This window comes from Myxocyprinus asiaticus, chromosome 27 (assembly GCF_019703515.2).
Source record: "Myxocyprinus asiaticus isolate MX2 ecotype Aquarium Trade chromosome 27, UBuf_Myxa_2, whole genome shotgun sequence".
NCBI lineage: Eukaryota > Metazoa > Chordata > Actinopteri > Cypriniformes > Catostomidae > Myxocyprinus > Myxocyprinus asiaticus.
The window spans coordinates 30,254,288-30,273,664 of record NC_059370.1 but is presented as its reverse complement, the minus strand read 5'-3'; the positions used below and the strand labels follow the sequence as shown (position 1 = coordinate 30,273,664).

Below are 19,377 nucleotides of genomic sequence, written 5' to 3'. Positions count from 1 at the left end.
GTTGAAAGAAAAAGAGAGAAGAAAAAAAGTTTAACAGTAGCAAGGGATCTACTTTTTACAGTGTAACTAATGCAAACTAGGTAAAATATATAAGCACAGATTACATGACACCTCCATGGTTTTGGTCGAATTTATAATGCCCATGAGTGATTCATTAATGTTTTTAGTGGACTGTATGGCTCTAGTGCATTACATTTCATCCTTAATTTATTCCTCTGCATTTTAAAAGTGTCATATTATACATGTTTTTTATTTATTATTCATTTTTGTCCCCTGAGGTCCACTTAGAAGGTTAGTAAACTCAAAACAGTAATAGTCATTTAACAATTTTTGACTAGTTTCCATTTCCCTCTCTCTGACCCTTATAATTAAGTGGTCCATCTATTGCTGCTTTTAAGAAACACCGTCTGCTTATGTGAAGTCAGAAAAAGCGCTTACTCCGCTCATGGGTTTACTGACGGATCCAATACGGTCACATCTTTCAATATCTATATACAAAGCATGAATTACATTCATGACATTTGTGAAGAAAAAAAAAATTGTGATCACACTGGAATAATTAGAAATCTTATTAAAAATAAACATCAGGCACTTGGATCCTTCAGAAAGAAATGCAGAGCGGCAGATACACATGGCGGGAACAGCACAATGTTTCACAGACTTTCCACATTTTACCCCTTTACACTTAATAGTTAATTTTCTGGTGTTATGAATAATAGCTTTTGACCTGCTTTCTTCTTATTACCTCACCATGACAAGGCGGGCCACATTTCTGAAAAACTAAATTTTTACTAATTATTTTGGGTTTCTGACAGTGATGATTTCAGAACGAACTACAGCTTAGTTTCAATAGATGCCTTTTTTTTTTCTTGACTGAGGAGGAAGTTTTGAGTTACAATCAAAGTTTCATAGTAAAATGAACTCTTTTTTGTCAAAATATCAAGGAAAATGTTGTCCTTCATGACCTTTAAAGCAAGAAATGAATAGAAAAGAGGAAAAAATGTTTGGAGAGCAAAGATAAAGTTTGATAGGTGAAGTGAGGATGTTTTCCCTTTTTTCCACATTTTACAAAATAAATTCGCCTGAAGTATACAACTGGTGCCATGGAAGTGCACAACTATGGCAACAATCGGAACACTGTGAGCTGCTTTTTCCTTTTAAGCAAAGAAGAGGAGCACTCCTGAACTCTGCACTAAACATTCCTTACAGAGCTGCTTAAGAGAGTGAAAGTATGAGATGAGAAGCAACAGAAAGAAAGAGAGAGACAGAGAAGAGGGCTGAGGTAGGGCAGAAGATATAGCAGGATAAAACAAAGATGTGGTATGAGTGATGTTGAGTGCAGTGAAGAGGAATTCTTGCTTGTGGTATCTGAATAAACACACTGCCACATTTAACACCAACAGCATAAATGTTCCATTGCTCAGAAATATTGCTCAAGACCAAGGAGCAAACATGAATATCAACCACTTGGTAGTTATTATAATTATTATTATTTTGAAACTGGCATAGATTAATTTTAATTGACCAGTTCTCAAATGTTCCATTAATCACCTTAAAAAGGCTGATCAGAGTTCTCAGGCAATATGATGTAGTCAAGTCAAGTCATAATTATTTGTATAGCGCTTTCCATAACATATTGTTTCAAAGCAGATTTACAGAAAATGATGCTGTAACAAAATATGATGCTATTAAAGTCCTCATTGTACGGTTATAATGAACAAAAATATTAAAAAGCATGCATTAAAGGAACAGTTCATCCAACTATTATATAAATTCTGTAATATTTACTCACCCTCATGTCGTTCCAAACCCCATATGACTTTCATCAAACACAAAAGGAGATGTCAGACAGAACATTCACGCTGCTCGTTGCCATACAATAAACGTTGAATGGTGACCATGGGCTGTCAAGATCCAAAACTGACAAAAAATAAAAAAATCAACAACATAAAGGTACGAAAAAATTTGTCTATACAACTTGTTCACAACATTAAACATTTTCTGAAGCCATATGAGTTTTGAGTCTAATTAATGCAACTTGAATACGTGCAAATTAAATTTTGGTGCATGAGTTTAGACTGCTACTACTTTTATAGTGCTTTTGTGGTGCTTTCTGCCCCTGGTCACCATTCACTCTATGGAAAAGAGGCGGGTCAACATTCTGCTAAACTTCTCCTTTTGTGTTCCACAGAAGAAATAAATTCATACATGTTTGAAATGACATGAGAGAGAGTAAAGACTCAGTCAAAGTGTGAGTTATACATGGATTTATATAAAACTCAGTAGCTGAACATTGATTTGAGCTTCCTTTACCTGTGAGTGTGTATAGGTTTGGTGAGCTCTGGATTCTCTTCATGGGGGTTAGAGTAAGTGAAAGCGTAGTGCTTTTGCGAACATATCTTCCACTGTCTGTGAAAAGCGGAGCAGTATGTACAGACACAAAATGCACATGCATCAACACTGCTGCAGGGCAAGATGACTGAGATAATGTGACTTACATACATGCAAGCAAGCAAAAATGTGCATTATAAAAAAATCCTGCTGCATGCAAATACTGGTTTTGAATGACAACATGCTTGGTACATAACTGAATGAACAGATATATGATTTATTGCAGAGGTTCTCAAAAAAAAAAATCAAAGATTCTATGACCTGCATCTCATTTATCATAACAAATAGCATAATATAAGCATTTTATATGCTAGATCTACGGTACACTGTATAAAACTTCCCTTGTGCTTAAAGTATTCAATGAAATGTAGGCTACAACATGACCATAAACTCCACGTAATGAGCCAGATAACAGTGCCACAACAATTAAATGTGCAGAAGTGTCACTGACTGAGAGCCCTAAAACTGCAGGTAACATTTGTTAGCACTTATTTGTGCCAATTGCTGACATTGAAAAGCTGCTGCATGACACATAAGCCAAATGAATGAGTGCTCTCATTAGACAGGGTGCCAATGAAGGGGTGCCGAAAAGATGTGTTATAGTTCTTGCTATGGAGTCAATAATAATAAAATTTCCTAAAAAGTGAAAAAGTAAAATGTGTTGTTATTCTTAAAGAAATAGTTCAACCAAAATTGATAATTCTCTCATCATTTATACACCCTTATGGCATCTCAAACTCATTCTGCAGAACACAAACAAAAATATTTTGATGGAGAAATAATGTGAATATATCCATTCAATGCAAGTCAATTGGGTCCAACAACTCAAGCTCCAAAAAGGACAAAAAGGCAGCTTAGAGGTAATCCATATGATTTGTGTGGTTTAATTCTTGTCTTCTGAAGCTATCGGTGAGAACTCAAATGTAACTCCTTTTTCACCATAAATCTTGCCATCTTAAGTCTTCTAGGTGCAATCGTGCTCGATTACACTACCTCACACTTGACGCATATACAGAGCACTGAACACATGCTCTGCGCATGCATCGGGCTTTGTGCTGCCTTTATGTCCTTTTTGGAGCTTGGACATGTTGGACCCTATTGGCTTGTATTGCATGAATATATTCACATCATATCTCCATTCAAAGAGCTTTGTTTGTGTTCCGCAGAAGAAAGAAAGTAATGTGAATTTGAGACAGAATAAGGGTGAGTTAATGATGAGATAATGATCATTTTTTGGTGAACTATTCCTTTAAGAACATAAATTTCCACCAGTGAGATCCAACCATGTATAGCTTAATTCCATATCACGGGTGGGGTGGGAGGAATTTGGAACATAAAATCGAAGGTTGTGAGCCTTTCTTGGCCTGAGAACCAAGGTTGCCTCAACACAAGCAAAAATAAACTTAAGAAGTGTACAACACTGTCTTTCAAATAGGCAGGGTGGGGTGTTGCCAGATGTAGCCTGGTGATTTCCCCATGAGACACTGACTGCAACTCCTCTGGATATCAGTAAGGCAGTTTGGATGCAGGAGTCATTGCCAGACTCTGAAATGACAGAGTTCTCAGAGAAAGTCAGCCAAGAAATAGAAACACCCTGTGCACTGCCTTTCCCAGAATCCCTGAGATGAATACAAAATCACATGCTCTGTGCTACAAAAACAAGTCCTGTCGTGTCTGCTTGAGTAAGGACAGTGTGTATTAGGACAGACATTTTTTCACGGACGCATTTCTGCTTCATAAACTTTGTTTACAGTAAATTTTGTGTAAATTGTTTAGTTTGTTGTGGCTGGTAGGCTAATGGTCTACCATGGTACAGTGATTGTATCATATGGTTATACCTTGTTACTTTGATATATACAGTAACTTGGTAAATAATGATTATCATTTTCATATACCATGGTATTCACATGGTACATATCCAACAATCCATGGTATTACTATAATACCATTACCAAAAACATGGTAATACTATGGAACTTTTTGTTAGTGTAGATTATTTGTAAAATTATGGAATACCATGGCACTCTGATATATACCAATGAATACTATATTCATATGCAGTTGTATTCACATTGTGCATGTCCAAAACAATGGCATTATCATGGTATGTGCCAAAAAACATGGTATTGCCATGGCAAAAAAAAAAAAAAAAAAAGGTAATACCATGGTACTGTTTTTTAGTGCAGATGATTTGCCTTGAATTATTTAAACTATATGAAATTAAAAAAATTTGAACTTGCCTGTGTTCATGTTGAAGATCTCTCCTTGTTGTGGTGTCTTGAAGCTGCACAGTCCTGTAAGAGCATATCATTGGGAATCAGTCAGAAACCCTTGTTCCTAGGCCAGTAGAAGACTGATTTATCCATGTGTACAACATGTATGTATGTAGGTGGTGTGGTATTGGCGTCCTTTCTATGTACGGCACGATAGCATACTAGCAAGTGTCCAATGCACTGATTAACATCCCTCTCTGGACATGAGGCCCTGGTGTGAAAGGTGATACAAGCCTGGCGTTTCAGCTAAGAAACACGCAGCATGGTATCATAATACACACCATACACATATATCCAGATCTGATTCATTACCACTTTTGGTGTGTTAGAGCTTAACAACTTTTTGAGTTCTTCGCAAGCAATACACAGCAGTGGAGGGCTATTGTAACTAATTAAACCCTTGTTTAGTTTGACCTAGATAACTCATTAACAGTCCATGTGACCCTATTCCGAAAATATCTCACTTATTTTAGCACAAGCGGAATATTTCAAGGATGGGCTATGAAAGGAACACTTGTTTAATTACATTACTTAACTCCTCTGCAGGGGCAGAGCGGTGCAAATATGCGACATAGGAGACACCACCGAATGTGCTCTTATGTGCTACACACATGGCTAGCTTTCAGAGTGCCATGGCAGGCACGTGTGTCTCTTGTCACAAATGTAGACCACCCTGTCGTTCAAACAGCAACGTGCTTCACCTGAGAGAATTGTTTGGAAATGGTATTTCATGATTCAAATGAGAGGCATTACAATTTGCTATTCTAACCCTTTGCCTTGCATTACATTTTAAAGGGATAGCTCACCCAAAAATAAAATTCTGTCATCATTAACTTGCCCTCATGTCATTCCAAACCCCTATGACTTTCTTTATCTGTGGAACACAAAAAGAGATATTGAGCAGGATGTTCACACTGCTCTTTTCCATACAATGAATGTGAATGGTGACCAGGGGGTGTCAAGCTCCAAAAATGACACACACACACAAAAAATAAACCTGGCATGTCATATAATGATCTGCAAAATAGGAATAAGCATGAACATGAGCTGCGAGAGCAGCAGCAATATTAATGACTTGAAATAATGAAATAATTACTTAAATGTAATTCATTTCACTTAGATTTTCATATATGGCTTCAGAAGACTTGTGTTTTATGGTGAGAAAAAGAATAATTCTATGGTGCTTTTCTGCATTTTTTTTGGATATTGACAGCCCATGGTCACCATCCACTTAAAGTCACCATGAATTCAAAATAGACAATTCTTATTTTCTTGTTGGACTTTGCTATTTTTAGTATAAACAATTTTTCTGTGTGAACATTATTATTATTATTATTATTTTAAAGGTTTGCCCTCTTAATCTTTAATCAAAAAATTAATTTGGTTCTCAAAACTTTTGAAAAGCTGATATTGGAGTCACGTGACGCCATGCAAGGTTCGGACGTGTGAACGGCGAGCTCTACACACTTTGCTAGTTTTAACACTATTAATGTCATAAACCGGTGAGATTCGATACACTCTGTTCCATAACTGTTCTAGGAGGACAATATGTCAAAGAATTCAAAATCCTCGGGCTCTGAGACATTAGAAGACACTTACGTGCTCAAGCTGACGCTCCCGAAGCCCCGAGCCAGGGAGCCGATTTGGTCGGAGAAACGAAGGAAATTCGGCGAGAAATGTTGAACATGTCGGCAATGCTGACGAAGGTTGTTGCTGACTTGGAGGATCTTGCTGTAATACATCGATCAATCACTGCCATAGAGACGAAATTCAGTGATATGGTTACAAGAGTGGAGGATGTCGAGAAACAGATCAGTTATCTGGAGTCATTGGAGAGGGAATTATCTGCTAATCCGCTAGCAACCAAGGTGAATTTGGAGCGCGTCTGGGAGAAGTTGGAGGATATGGAGAACTGTAGCCGGCAGAATAACATCCGTATTGTTGGAATTCCTGAGGCCGAAGAGGGTCAGGATATGGTGAAATTCCTGGACAGGCTCTTTCTGAGTCTGATCGATAAAGCAGGCCATAAGCTGGAAATCGAGCAAGCTCACAGGGTTCCGGCTCGGCGTTCCGCTGAGGTAGACAGGCCCCGATCAATTCTGGCCAAAATTCTGAGATCATCTGATAAAGATCTCGGGTTACGCAAAGCGAGGAGTAAAGGAAGGCTTTCTTGGAAGAACCACAGCATTTTCTTGTTCCCAGACTTTGCGAATTCGGCGAGAGAAGTGTGATCAATTCAAGGAATGCAAGAAACTCTTACATCAACGGAAGGTCGCTTTTGCACTGATGTTCATGGCCAAATTGAGAATAAATGCTAAGGATGGCCGTAAAACATTCACATGTCCCCAGCAAGTGATGTCCTTCATAAAGTCAATGGAGTAAGTTATTTTGTGGTACTCATGTTGTAGCCGAATGAACCGACTCACTGAACAATCACTTGACTGTTCGAGGGAACTGAGCACCTTTTTTGTTTCTTTTTGTGCTGGTTCCGCCTAGTGGCTGGAGTTTGTTTTGTGGATTAACATTCCTTCGGGACAGTGTTGTGGATGAATCTGCATGTTCTTTGTGCTTATGCCTCCTATTGGCTGGAGTTTGTGTTGTGGAGTTTTTCTTGCAAGACATTGGATTGATTAGGTCATTTGTTGCACTCATGTAGCAGCCGAATAGGCCGGTTCACTGAACATACCTTCGGGACAGTTATGTGGATGAATCTACATGTTCTTAGTGTTATTCCGCCTATTGGCTGGAGTTTGTTTTATAGATTATCTTTAGTTGTGTAATTCTGTGTCACAAAATTTGTATTGAAACACTGGACTTGAGCAGTCCAGTGGCAAATTTGTCGCGGGGGCTCTCGTAGGCGTACATGGACTGTTTGAGTTTAGAGCGATGGACGGCAGTTGGCGCTGTCATGTGCAGGGTTAATGTACATGTTTTTCTTTTTTCTGTTTGTTTGGCTCGGAGGGAATTTCGGGGTTTGGTTGTTGCACTAATGTTGGAATGTGGTATTTATAATTTTGTTTTTGACACACAATCTATTTTTTCTAATATGTCAAAATGTCAAATGTTGATATGAGTGGATTGTCTCTCTCCATTTGGAATGTGAATGGGTTTGGGCACCCCATAAAAAGAAGGAAGGTTAGTTCTCTTCTTAAGCGTAAGAAATATGATATAGTGCTTCTACAAGAAATAGGGCCGGGACGATTCATCGACGTAATCGACGTAATCGACGTGATCGATTACAGAAATAGGTCGATTTGCATAACATACGGCGCGTCTCAATGTAGTAATTAAAATGGCAGCGCCTGTTTTAAGCATGGATTCCACCGAAGAACAAGCTGCAGCTAAAAAAAACTAGCCCATGGTCATCTAAAGCGTGGAAGTATTTTAGCTAGAGACCCAACAATGTGGTGCTGTGTAAGCTATGCAAATTGGAAATGGCTTATCACAGCAGTACAACCGCCATGAACGAACACTTGAAGCGAAAGCATCCCGGAGCGCTTTGTCAAGACGGCAGCAAGGCAGCACCGTAAGTCCTGTTTACTTTTTGTCCCCACCCAAGCATGACATATTAGTATTACAACACGTGTTTCTGTTAGTAGTAGTCACTTAAAATTGATTTTCTAAATGTTTCCTCATCGCCCCCATGTTAAAAGTAATTTCTGCACCGCTGCTAACGTAACTTTACACAATGCGTCACCTAATTTTGTTATTTGGCCATTTTATATTTTCTGTTTACTTTAACGGCCATGTATGAGTGAGAAAATGGCGTAAACTGTGTGACTGTTCCAGTCTGTACATCATTTCAATTATTTTCCTTGCCCCACACTGATGCAAAATTACATTTGCCAGTGATTATTTTAACTGCATATTACTCCAGTGATGAAATAAATCAATGTCATAACAATTTTAAGTTTTAAGTCAAGTACTTCATTAAAAATACTGATTCTCCAGTTCAGGGAAAGGGTTGACATACAGTGATTAAATTAATCTATGTGTCACAGCAATCCTTTTGAATTTGAGGTCTAGTAGCCTATTTTTCTGATCAGGTATTAAGAATGCATAAGTTTGAGTTATTCCTGTTAGAAAAACATTTAAGTGTTACTCAAATTGCACTAATTTACTGTAAAATGATTTTATTTTGGACTGCTAAACTCGAGGTTGGTATTCCTCCTGAAAGTGACTTGAATTTTACATTTGTTTAATTTATTTTGTTGTTGGATTGCTAAATGTAGATTGCACTGTCCTTTTACTTGAATTGAACAAGTTCTTACTTTAATTTTATTTTGGAGAGATTTTATGCTAGACTGTAAAACGGAGATTACCAGTTAAAACAGGGCTATTTTTGTTGCAGAATAATGCCCTGCAGTGCACACTTTGTTTCTTGTACATTTGTTTGTGTTTAAAAGAAGATGATTTAATAAAATATTGAAATATTAATGAGACAAGTTTTTTATATTTATTTTGGGTTAATTAATTGTTATATTAATCAAGTAATAATAATAAAAAATCTTTAGAATAATCTGCAAATTAGTCGTTAGTTTAATCGACTAATTGGAAAAAGAATCGTTAGATTAATCGATAAAAAAATAATCGTTAGGTGCAGCCCTAACAAGAAACGCATCTTTCCCTACAGGAAGCTGAAAAATTTGGGAAGATATGGGGTGGACATGTTTTCTTTAGTGTTGGCTCAAGTAAGAGCAAGGGAGTCATTACACTGATAAGTAAGCATCTACATTCAAACAGATTAAGGATAAATTAGGAAGTCATTACTGTTTTAGCAGAAATTCAGGGGCAAAGTCTTATTTTGGCTAATATTTACACACCTAACGTTGATGATCAGGGCTTTTTTATAGATCTTGAAGGGATATTGCAAGCCGATGGCACCCCTCATGATATAATATTGGGAGGAGACTTTAATCTTTTGATGGACTCAGTTCTTGATCATAGTGAAGCAAATGTGTGTAAGCCTCCTAGAGCAACAGTGACGCTTCACAGGATGTGTAAAAATCTTGGTCTTACAGATATTTGGAGACTTTTGAACCCATCTGGTAGGGACAATACATTTATTTTATCAGTCCATAAGATTTATTCTAGAATAGATTTTTTTATATATATCTACGTCCCTCATTTCATCTGTTGTTGATTGCTCAATTGGAAACATTTTAGTCTCAGATCACGTCCTGGTGAGTTTAGAGGTGTTGCCACATATGGAGAAAAGGAAATCATATAGCTGCCACTTTAATGTATCCCTTTTGCAAAATCCTGAATTCCAACAAATGTTAAAGGCTGAAATCAATGTTTATATGGAGACCAACTGGTCCTCAGTATTCTCTGTGGCTTGGGAGGTATTTAAGGTGGCTCTTAGTGGCCGGATCATACAGTATGCCTCGTTCACCACAAAATCCAAAGCACGAGAACTCGTAGAGTTGGAAGGGAACATTAAAAGTGCCAAGGCAGAGCTGAAGCGCCGAATGTCATCGGATGGCCTCAGTGAATTGTCCCGATTGAAAAACAGATAAAATTCTATTTTGTCGTGGAAGGTGGAGTTTTGGCTATTGAGTCAGGGGACAAGGCAGGAAAACTTCTGGCTAGATATATAAAACAGAGAGGGACTTTTTCTACTATTCCCTCAATCTGCTGGTGGTGAAATATTTACCTCAGCCATTGATATTAATAATGCTTTTAAAGAATTCTATCTTGATCTCTATAGTTCCACGTCTTCGTCTACTGATGAGGATATCAGAAACTTTGTGGAACCATTAGAACTTCCTAAACTGACGGCTGAGCAAAAAAATTCTCTTGATTCTGAGATAACCTTGGAGGAGTTTGACGAGGTAATTAAGGCCTTGCCTTCAGGCAAGGCTCCGGGGCCAGATGGCTTTGCCACTGAGTTTTTTAGATCTGATGCTACAGAATTGGCTCCACTTTTGCCAGAAGTTTATACGGAATCATTAAAGAATGGAAAGCGTCCGCCAACCATGATGCAAGCCAGGATCACTCTGATTCTTAAAAAGGACAAAGATCCAAGTGAGTGTAAGAGTTACCGTCCAATTTTCCTGATCCAGCTAGATGTTAAAATATTGGCCAAAATTTTGGCCAACCGATTAAGTAGAGTTATGACATCTCTTATACATATAGATCAGGTGGGGTTTATTCGGGGCCGTAGCTATTCTGATAACATTAGGCGTTTCATCAATATCATGAGGTCAGTGGTGAATGATAAGACTCCGGTCGCTGCCATCTCACTTGACGCCAAAAAGGCATTTGATATGGTAGAATGGGATTATCTTTTTAAGATTTTGGAAATGTACGAGTTTGGGAATACTTTTATTGGTTGGATTAAGTTACTTTATAGACACCTGGTAGTGGCGGTACAAACGAATGGATTAATTTCAGATTATTTTACTCTGGATAGGGGCAACCAGCAGGGTCTTTCCCCATTATTGTTCTGTCTTGCCCTGGAACCATTTGCAGCCGCGATAAGAAAGAAGGATGAGTTTCCAGGTGTGGTTGCGGGAGGTGTGGCGCATAAGCTTTTGCTCTACGCAGATATTATTTTATTATTCGTCTCCGACCCTACTAAATCTATGCCTTGCCTCCACAGAATTATTAATTCCCTTTTGAAGTTCTAGGGATACAGATTTAATTGGTCTAAATCCAAAGCTTTTTCTCTGACGGCGTGCTGCCCGATAACAGCTTTTCAGCCGGGTGCCTTCCAGTAGCCCAAACAGGGCATTAAGTATTTGGGTATTTTATTCCCAGCAAATTTGTGTGATTTAGTTAGAGTTAATTTTGACCCTTTAATAAAAAGGTTTTCGAGCGATGTGGGCAGATGAGTTTCATTACATTTATCTATGATTGGGAAGGTTATTGTTATTAAAATGAATTGTATTCCAAAATTCAACTACCTGCTACAGTCACTCCCTATGGATTTCCCCTCTCTTATTCCAAGCAATTTGATAGCATAGCAAAGCCCTTCATTTGGAATGTTAAATTTAACTAAAATTACATTTCAGTAAGTTGCATAGGCCGACTGACAAAGGTGTGCTAGGCCTACCCAAGATTTTGTTTTATTATTATGCATTCGGTCTCAGACATTTGGCTCATCGGTTGCTTCCACCTGAGAGAGCCCCTCCCTGGTTTTGTATTTAACAGGAAGTTCTCGTCCCTATTTCACCATTGCAAAGCCTTTCTATCAAACTAATTGTAGAAGTTAAGTTATACCCCGTTACCTTGCATTTGCACTCGGTATGGACAAAAGTGTCTAGAGTGTTTAATTCAGACATTTATTTAAATGTTGCCTCAAGCATATAGCTGAACCCAAAATTATGTATTAATAAGTCCTCTTTCTGCTGGTTAGAGTGGATTGTGAGGGAGGTTAATACACTCGTTGACCTATATGAGAGTGGAGTGTTGAGATCCATAATCTATATATATATATATATATATATATATATATATATATATATATGTGTGTGTGTGTGTTTTTTTTTTTGTGTGTGTGATTTGGCTTTGACCACAGGGATGTTTGTTGGGGGTTAGAGTCGTTTGACATGTCATGCCCCCAATTCCTGTATCAGTAGGAAATACTTCAAAACAGCTAATTGAATAGGGCACGTCAAGGCACTTCAGTGCGACTGTAACTATTTAGAAAAGAGCAGTTTCAATATTTCTGCTAAATTCCACTAAACTTGTGTTCCACTGAAGATAGCAAATCATACAGGTTTGGAAAGAAATGAGAGTGAGTAAATGATGACAGAATTTTCATTTTTGGTGAGGTACTTCTTTAAAAGTTCTACATTTAAATAATTTTTAATCAACAGACCAGAAATTAAGTTGTTGTTGCTGTTATTCAATCATCAGGAAACCTTCCTTTAGTAATTAACAAGCAAATATGCATTCATCTTCAACCCTTAATAAAACAGTGAGCCAAATAATATTACCCCTTGCTGTGTGTCATTAAAAACAGACCCAGAGGTCATCTCCAAAATCATTCTTCAGACATCACAGCCAATAAATCTGGTTAAAAAACACAGGGGACACTTTTGCTGTGACACCACTGGACTGGGGTAAATCACAGGTTGTAATGACCTATCAGCAGTAAATGAGGAAAAGATTATGATATTGGATTTCAAGGGTGCAGACTTGTGGCGACAGGACAGATGAAGGGTCATAGCTCCCCATTTATGTTCATGAGTAGAGCCCACACTGTATATTTATTTATCTATCAGATCATTAGGAATCTCTCTGTCAATGGAAAAGTTATGGCAAGCCAAGCCAATAGGCCAACTCATAAAGGTGTCATTCCAATCAATATTTTAATGGTCGTTAAATAAACAGATCCACCATAAAAATGCTCTGAAGAGGACATGAAAGTATGTAGTAAGCATGACGGCTCCTAAAGACCAGTTTATCCAGAAAATTAATTTAAAATGCTAGCACACTTTAGCATGACGGTTAGTAAAATAGACACTTGGGCTGGGTTTCCCAAAGTACTAAGTAAAAAATTAGTAGCAGCACCTAATCAGTACTTAATTTTCATTACATGCAACTTACATGTATGTTTCACTTGCTTTCACAGAGTATCACAGAAAAAGGATACAAAATAACCCATTTGAATGCATTTGAATGCATTTTCATTATTGTAAAGTCATTACCCATTGAATATTCAGGAATTAAAACTTTAAAACGATACTACACATGATAAGTCTGAATTTACATGACAGAAAATAAAGGTCCTGAAGGGAATAATATAGGGTATAACTTTATGAAGGCCTAATTTTCAGTAAGCATAACTAACAAACTGCAACAGAAGGGGTGACATATTCTTAATCATATTCATTTTACAAGAACTATGACATTGCAATCCCATAAATAAATAAATAATACATAGCCCCACATAAATTCTAAAAGGCATTACTCTTTTGAAAAATGACATATAGCGTAACTCAAGATGATGTTAAGAGTGTCATTTGCAACAGGATACCCGGTCTTGTACTGTTTGTACATTGGTCCCATGGTGATCAGTATTTTTCTGTTTCGATGGCTTGTTAATATTCCGATTGGCCATTCCATTGGCCAGAGTGAGGCCATTCTCACCTCTTTAGCCTTAATACCAGGATGGAGAAAAATAAAAACAGCTATGCTGCCAATTTAGCCCGTAGTTAAGAGCTAACATGCATTTATGTACAGCTGAAGTCAGAAGTTTACATAAACTTAGGTTGAAGTCATTAAAACTCATTTTTTAACCACTCCACAGATTTCATATTAGCAAACTATATAATGGCAAGGACATCTACTTTGTGCATTACACAAGTAATTTTTCCAATAATTGTTTACAGACAGATTGTTTCACTTTTAACTGACTATATCACAATTCCAGTGGGTCAGAAGTTTACATTCACTAAGTTAACTGTGCCTTAAAGCAGCTTGGAAAATTCTAGAAAATGATGTCAAGCCTTTAGGCAATTAGCTTCTGATAGGCTGTCTAATTGGAGTCTATTGAAGGTGTACGTGTGGATGTATTTTAAGGCCTACCTTTAAATTTCAGTGCCTCTTTGCTTGGCATCATGGGAAATTCAAAAGAAATCAGCCGGTTACCTGGGTAGCTCAGCGAGTAAAGATGCTGACTACCACCCCTGGAGTAGTGAGTTCAAATCCACGTCTTGCTGAGTGACTCCAGCCAGGTCTCCTAAGCAACCAAATTGGTCCGGTTGCTAAGGAGGGTATAGTCACATGGGGTAACCTCCTCGTGGTCACTATAATGTGGTTCTCGCTCTTGGTGGGACGCGTGGTGAGTTGTGCGTGGATGCCAAGGAGAATCGCGTAAACCTCCGCACACACTATGACTCCGCGGTAATGCGCTCAACAAGCCACATGATAAGATGTTCGAATTGACGGTCTCAGACATGGAGGCAACTGAGATTTGACCTCTGCCACCCGGATTGAGGTGAGGCACTATGCCACCACGAGGACCTAGAGCACATTGAGAATTAGGCATTCCAAATTGGGGAGAAAAGGAGAGAAAAAAATAAATAAACAAAATCAGCCAAGACGTCTGAAAAAAAAAAAAATTGTGGACCTCCACAAGTCTTGTTTATCCTTGGGAGCAATTTCCAAATGCCTTAAAGTACCACATTCATCTGTACAAACAATAGTATGCAAGTATAAACACCATGGGACCATGCAGGCATCATACCGCTCAGGAAGGAGATGCATTCTATCTCCTAGAGATGAACGTAGTTTGGTGCCAAAAGTACAAATCAATCCCAGAACTACAGCAAAGGACCTCGTGAAGATGTTGGAGGAAACAGGTAGACAAGTATTTATATCCATAGTAAAACAAGTCCTATATCAACATAACCTGAAAGGCTGCTCAGCAAGGAAGAAGCCACTGCTCCAAAACCACCATAAAAAAGCCAGACTACAATTTGCAAGTGCACATGGGGACAAAGATCTTACTATTTGGAGACATTTCCTCTGCTCTGATGAAACAAAAATTTAACTTTTTGGCCATAATGACCATCGTTATGTTTGGAGGAAAAAGGGTGAAGCTTGCAAGCCGAAGAACACCATCCCAACCGTGAAGCATGGGGGTGGCAGCATCATGTTGTGAGGGTGCTTTGCAGCAGGAGGGACTTGTGCACTTCACAATACAGATGGCATCATGAGGAAGGAAAATGATGTGGATATATTGAAGCAGCATCTCAAGACATCAGCCAGGAAGTTAAAGCTCGGTGGCAAATGGATCTTCCAAATGGACAATGACCCCAAGCATACTTCCAAAGTTGTGGCAAAATTGCTTAAGGACAACAAAGTCAAGGTATTGCAGTGGCCATCACAAAGCTCTGACCTCAATCTGATTTTTGTGGGCAAAACTGAAAAAGCGTTTGTGAGCAAGGAGGCCTACAAACCTGACTCAGTAACACCACAGTGGTGATTTCTCAGGGACAGCAAAGCCTTGTAACATGCTGTAACCTGCCTAATAAATAAATATTTTTTCATCCTTCCATTCTCATTGACCTTTTTGCCTATGTATTTTCAATCGCTTTCCACTCCTAATTCATTGTGGAGCGGGACATGGTTGTGTGTCTGTCACTGGGGAGAGCGGAAGCGGTAAGGGCCATCACCTGGTGATTGTTAACTCTAAACACATGTGTCGGGCTTTAAAAGGCCGCCGGAGCGACAGCCAGACTGAGAGTGAGACCAGAGATGCTATGTGTGTTCTGTAAAATACATTGATGTGAAGCTGAAAAGCCAATACCTTGTTGTGAAGCTGAAAAGCCAATACCTTGTTGTGAAGCTGAAAAGCCAATACTTTGTTGTGAAGCTGAAAACAACTACATTAAAAGTTGACTCACATGCACTGTGAAACCAGCTCGTGTGTCCTTCCTATATTAACCCCTCTACATTAATCTACAAATGAATAGCAAAAAAAAAAAGAAAAAAATTATCCAATCAGAATTTATTCCTTGATGCTTATAAGCAAAGTGTGACAACTGTTTCACAAATCGCATGTCCGAAGCCATGCTCCTTAGCCTGAGCTCCACCCCGTCCGGCTTTCAGAATTTCCACAGAATCCCTCAACAGTACAAATGAATGGGCATCTAAAGTCAGATTGTCAGATTCATCAGCCAATCAGATTGATTTATTTGTTCTTGGTGGGTGTGGTCTTTAGGATATGTCCCAGTCCAGGCCTTTTAGCTGGCCTTGAGTGACACAACCACGCTTTAAGTGATGTACGTAATTTGAAAGCAAAGAGCACGAGATGCTGACGAGTCGGCTGCCATTGCTGTTATTGCCATTGAGATAGAGATCATTAAGGATTTAAAAACCTGAGATGTTCTACATGATCATGCGATTGATTAATTAAACAGGAAAGAGGGCTGATTTTCACTTCAAGCAAATTGGTAAGTGCTTTTTGCATTATTATAGCAACATCAGGAGTTTTCTAAGTGTAAATTAGGCTGCTTGAGCATTCAGTGTCGGATCAAGTTTTGAAAAGTAACCGTGTACCCTGACGAAACAAAATGTATTGCAAGCTAAATTTAAATCGCAAATATTATTAGAGAGCTTTTTCTTGGTATTAGACCTCCTTGGTTCTGGCTTTCGTGTGTGGACATGTTTTTAAACTGTCAATTGGTATTATTCTAAACAGCACTATGGCAGCAGTGGAGTCATTCAGGTTCCTGGGCACTACCATCTCACAGCACCTGAAGTTGGAGACCCACATTGACTCCATTGTGAAAAAGGCCCAGCAGAGGTTATTTTTCCTTCGCCAGTTGAGGAAGTTCAACCTGCCACAGGCGCTGCTGATACAGTTCTACTCAGCAGTCACTGAGTATGTCCTCTGCACTTCAATAACTGTATGGTTTGGTTCAGCTAGGAAATCAGATATCAGAAGACTACAAAGGACAGTTCGGACTGCTGAGAGGATTACTCCCTTCAAGAACTATACACTTCCAGAGTGAGGAAAAAGGCTGGAAAAATCACTCTGGACCCCACTCACCCTGCCCACTACCTTTTTGAACTGTTGCCTTCTGGCTGATGCTTCAGAGCATTGAGCACCAGAACCGTCAGGGACAGGAACAGTTTTTTTCCCTCAGGCTATCCATCTCATGAACCAGCCGTGGGCTGTGCATTTTCAGTCTAAGCATTCAGTGCGATTCATGCCATTTAAGAAAACACAGTTTCACAATGAATAAGATGCTATGCCTATCATACATTATGTGGCATTCAACTAATAATACCAACTGACATTTTAAAAACACGTCCACGCACGAAAGCCAGAACTTGAAACGACACTTAATGCTCAAGCAAGCCTAATCTTAACTGCAGCATGACTGTTTTGTGAAATGAAAGTAAAAAAAATCATAATTTTTCACATGAATCTACCAAAGAGGTCTATAATACCTGGAAAAATATATCTAATAATATTTGTGATTTAAATGTTGCTTGCAATAAATTTCATTTCGTCAGGGTACATGGTAATGCTGCATTCCATTCAAGTTGGATGTGGGATATTCCTACTTGATATCTCTGACCATAAATGCCTTCCATTCCCCGATATTCGGAAGATGACATTTAAGGAAACAAAACTGCAGCGTTCCCGTTAGCTTAGCAGGTGTTTGACTCTCAGTAAAGATGTCTCCTAGCAACCCAACTGATAAACATGGCTGCAGCGCTAGCATTTGTGCTTCAGGTTTACGATTATCAAAAGAGATTATAATGTTTTATACACCTGTTTCTGCAGGCATTTGTTAAACAAGCTTTAATATCATGTAATGTGGAAACGAACTCATTTATCGATATTACATAATAAAGTGAATGTTTATCACTTACTTTGTATCTCTCCCTGAGTGTGGACATGTTTGTGTGACATGATGCCCCTGCATCTCAGCGAAATCGGAGTTGAGAATTTCTGCACAAGCCTACGAGTTGTAATTCTGACTTCAAGATGCATTCCATTGCACTTTTCCTAGTAGGAAGTTGTAAATCCGACATTCCCAGTTGAATGGAACGCAGCACTACTTTTCAAAACTTGATCCGACACTGAATGCTCCAGCAGCCTAATTTACACTTAGAAAAATCTTGATGTTGCTATAACAATGCAAAAAGAACTTACCAATTTACTTGAAGTGAAAATCAGTCCTCTTATCCTGTTTAATAAATTAAGCAATCACACAGTCATGCAGAACATCTTGTGTTTTTAAATCCATAAGGATCTCTTTCTCAGTGGCGATAGCGGCAATGACGATCTCGCACTCTTCGCTTTCAAATTATGTACATCACTTAAAGCGTGATTGCGTCACTCAAGGCCAGCTAGAAGGCCTCGACCGGGACATATCCTAAAGATCACACCCACCAAGAACAAATAAATCAATCTGATTGGCTGATGAATCTGACAATCTGACTTTAGTTGCTCATTCATTTGCACTGTTGAGGGAATCTGTGGAAATTCTGAAGGCCTGAGGGGGTGGAGCTCAGACTCACGCGCTGCTTCGGGCATGCAATTTGTGAAACAGCTGTCACACTTCGCTTGTAAGCATCAAGGAATAAATTCTGACTGGATAAACTTTTCGTTTTTCTCTATTTGTTTGTAGATTAATTAATAGTGGAAAGCGATTAAAAATACATAGGCAAAAAGTGATTGAGAATGAAAGGATGAAAAATATTAATTTATTTGGCATGTTAGGCCAGCAGAGAAGGCTTTGCTGGCCCTGAGAAAACCACCACTGTCATGAACAGTTAAAACTGCCCCATTGAGCAATACTTATGTGCAATTCAAGTCTAGTCTTTTTATATTTATCCAACACATGCAATCTCTTCTGCCATTACATTCCCTTGCACTGTATATAACAGATTTGTATTTAGATTTGTACTATGTATGTGTCTGTATATGTATGTATGTATATATGTATGTATATGTATATATACATTGTCTTATTGTGTATTCTATATATACTTTATTTTCTATTCAATTTTTATTTATTTTATTTTTTATTTAATTTTGTTATTATTTTTGTATTCTTATCTATGTCATGTTGCTGTTTTTTTATTGTTGTGCACTGGAAGCTCCTGTCACCAAGACAAATTCCTTGTATGTGTAAGCATTCTTGGCAATAAAGCTGATTCTGATTAGTTGACTGCCACGTAATGTATGATTTGTGAAACTGTTTTCTCGCACTGAAGGCCTAGACTTAAAATGCACCAG

At 38.4% G+C, this 19,377-nt stretch overlaps 1 protein-coding gene across 1 annotated transcript in view; it reads right to left on the bottom strand.

Annotated features, from left to right (window-relative positions):
* Positions 1-19,377, bottom strand: part of LOC127418204 (sorbin and SH3 domain-containing protein 2-like) — an 80,238-nt gene that overhangs the window by 47,725 nt on the left and 13,136 nt on the right. The window contains exon 3 of the mRNA XM_051658654.1: positions 4,632-4,685. Within this exon, the coding sequence (XP_051514614.1) occupies positions 4,632-4,685 (54 nt within the window). The remainder of the gene's footprint in view (positions 1-4,631; positions 4,686-19,377) is intronic.